General features: G+C 38.8%; 1 protein-coding gene across 1 annotated transcript in view; it reads right to left on the bottom strand. All coding sequences in view use genetic code 11, as the record gives it.

Moving 5' to 3' along the window:
- EGR_10223 (hypothetical protein) overlaps positions 1-1,773 on the bottom strand; it is a gene marked incomplete at both ends in the record, with an annotated part of 6,798 nt that extends 5,025 nt beyond the window's left edge. Inside the window, 3 exons of the mRNA XM_024499472.1 lie at positions 89-121; positions 394-511; positions 1,662-1,773. Of these exons, the coding sequence (XP_024346109.1) occupies positions 89-121; positions 394-511; positions 1,662-1,773 (263 nt within the window). The remainder of the gene's footprint in view (positions 1-88; positions 122-393; positions 512-1,661) is intronic.
- Between the last annotated feature and the right edge of the window lie 1,095 nt (positions 1,774-2,868).

Below are 2,868 nucleotides of genomic sequence, written 5' to 3'. Positions count from 1 at the left end.
AATACATTAGCAGTGACGACTTTTGCAAAACAACTTATTTGGAGGCAACAGATAGCAGGTTGAAGCAGAGGCGACAGTTATTACTCACCTTAATAACAGATATTCACCCAGGCCAGAACGCCTAAAAGCAAATTAGTAGATGTATCTAACATTTACCGTAAGCAACACAAATCCATATGCTGGCCTCAGCTACCACAGGTTAATCAGGTCATATTACGCAGATAACACAAAGGCGTTTAGATACGGCAAGAATAATTGGCACCGATTTCGAGGATAAAGTAAGTGAAACATCACATATTTGCTGTTTTGATCAATACAACTAAAAACTAAAAAAAAACAGAAATAACGCGGGCGTTGAAGAGATTTTGTAAGGAAGGAGTTACTAGCACTCACATTTTACCGACTGATAAGAAACGACTTCGAGGTGCATCAAAACCTCCAGGAGTTTCATCACACATGGAGCAAACAGGTGGGTTATCAAGATCGAAGAGGACAATCAACCACCACAACCCTTACACATCGGACCAGAAACATCTTGAATCTATGCAAAGCTCTAAACTAGCAGCTACCAACTATCCGAAACAAAAAGAACACATGTTACACGGGTGGTGCACTGAAATTAATTGTTTTCGAGGTGAGAGGTTGAAAAAAGGTGCCAACGCTCCCTCCTGCAATCGGGCTAAGTCAACATTTATTTGACATTTTCTCAATTGAAGCTGGAAAATAAATCCATGTACTAACTTAGTGTTGCTGTAGCATTCATATAACTTATACTTTTCGAGAAATAACCTAATCATTGGCGCTGTATAGAACGTTATGGTAATTAGTTAACTGGTCAGATACAAACTACCTTCCTGGGTGGAGTGAACTGTACATTTGTGGATAAATTTAATGTGTTTCGTGAATTTTTGAAAAAACAAAACAGACCGTTCAATACATATTATTAAAGAATTGTACGCTTGACTTCCCATCTCTGTTTCTCTGAATCCGATGTCACATATGTGGCACGGTCCCTAAAATTGAATAACACAAATGACCGCGCCAATTTGTCGCACCTAAAGACAAGCTAATTCAAAATTAGTAAGAGAGAGTGTAAGTTGGCCATGGACCGAGGAGAGCTGCAATTCCATTTCCCTTCACTAATGGCTGAGTTTGTTAAAAAACCAAACCACAACAATTAAACACCTGGATAGTAGTGGCCGACAATTCGCTGAAAACCTGACAGTGAAGGTATTAGGACATAAATGAAGAGACAAAGCTGAATCATGCAAATTTCAAGTCCGTTCGACAAATAAGGAAGCAAAATAATTTTCGAAAAATGAGCCCAAGTTAATAACGTGTTAAAAAGTAAAAGGTTCTCAATCGAGTTCTAGGATTTTTTTTTATTTCCTTTCCACAAAACAGGCAAACCTGAGGAAGAGGCCTATATACGAAGGCTGGGTGTGCATCACTGATTACCCATATGGACGTTTGCAGTCTAAGGGAATCGCGTGGTTAGACAAATATGTAGCCTATTTAAACTCAACCATTTGAGAGTGTGAAAATTCGGTGCTAATAAAAAAACCACTGCGGTATGAATGTCTAAATGACAGAAAAACATATTCTGATGGAAAAAGAAGCAATGTAATGATGAAAATCACTGTAAAGCGAGGAAAACTCACTAAGATTGCCCACAACAACATCCATCGCCATTGCAAAGTCGGTTACGACAGCAGTTGCAATGGCGGCTGGTACTCCAAATGGATCGACATTTACCCTTCTCCCTTCGTACATCGTGCATCAATCTCAAAAGACGAAAAAAAAATTTTATTGATACTACTAGGGTCTGTAAAAAGTCTACTAAAACCACATTCAAACACTCGTATTCCTGCAATGCTGTTAGGTTTAATAGTTGATATTTAGAAATAGAAAACAACCCCCTCCCCCAAATATCGACTAAGATATGCGTTTCTACTACCCTAATATCCCATTTTTATTGCAAGTGACAGTCAAGGACAATCGCATGCAGCGTAATGTAAACGCACAATGCAAGAAGTAAAGCGCCCAATAATATAAAAAGGCCGAGATAAAACCGCAAAGGTGAACAGCACGACCTGCATAAGTAGGCTTGGGCTAACTCAGGCTAGCAAGTTCAGGCTCAATTGTCTACCTCCACTTCTCTTCATAACTATTTTTTAGGGTATTTAGATAAGTACATTCGATGGAACTTAGAAATGTCAAGATCTGACCCCAGTTTAAAGCCTACGTGAACAGCAGCAATGCCACCATACGCTAAGGGAACTAAAAACAATATCGGACACACATATGCCGAACAAGGGCCAAAATGTGGACAAAGACTTCTAAACCTTGCTCACAAGTCAAACCGTTTACGCATGTAAAAGTTAAAAATAGATGAATACAACAATGACGCCGTGTACACATGTTGATTCAAAATAACGACATACTACTTGCAGGTCCGAACTTGATTTAAGAGGAGTAAAACGAACTCCAATTCGACTTTCAATGAATCGAAGTTCCAGAAAAAGGTTAGCAGGAATCCCACCTACCATAAACAGCAGCAGCAAGTATGGGCAAAACCATCAAAAACCACTACCGCGAACAAATCAGGCGCGCATATGCAAATCCAGGCGATCCGCCCCCAGGCAATTCCTGACAATTTCAAACAAATAAATTGGGCTAAAAGCAAATTCCAAATACAAATTGTGTCTACTGTTGCACTGGCATTTTTTTAAAAGCGACACAGCTATTAAAAGGTCTATACTGATAATTTACTTAATTTTTAACCATACAGCTAATAAGTAAATTTTACGGAAAAAGGGTACGTTATTCGTCAACTCTACTAAGCAAAACATAGTTGCTCTTGATTCT

The sequence above is a fragment of the Echinococcus granulosus genome, assembly GCF_000524195.1.
Source record: "Echinococcus granulosus chromosome Unknown EG_S00200, whole genome shotgun sequence".
Lineage (NCBI taxonomy): Eukaryota > Metazoa > Platyhelminthes > Cestoda > Cyclophyllidea > Taeniidae > Echinococcus > Echinococcus granulosus.
Note: the sequence above shows the minus strand (reverse complement) of the source record. Positions and strands in the feature narration are given on the sequence as shown.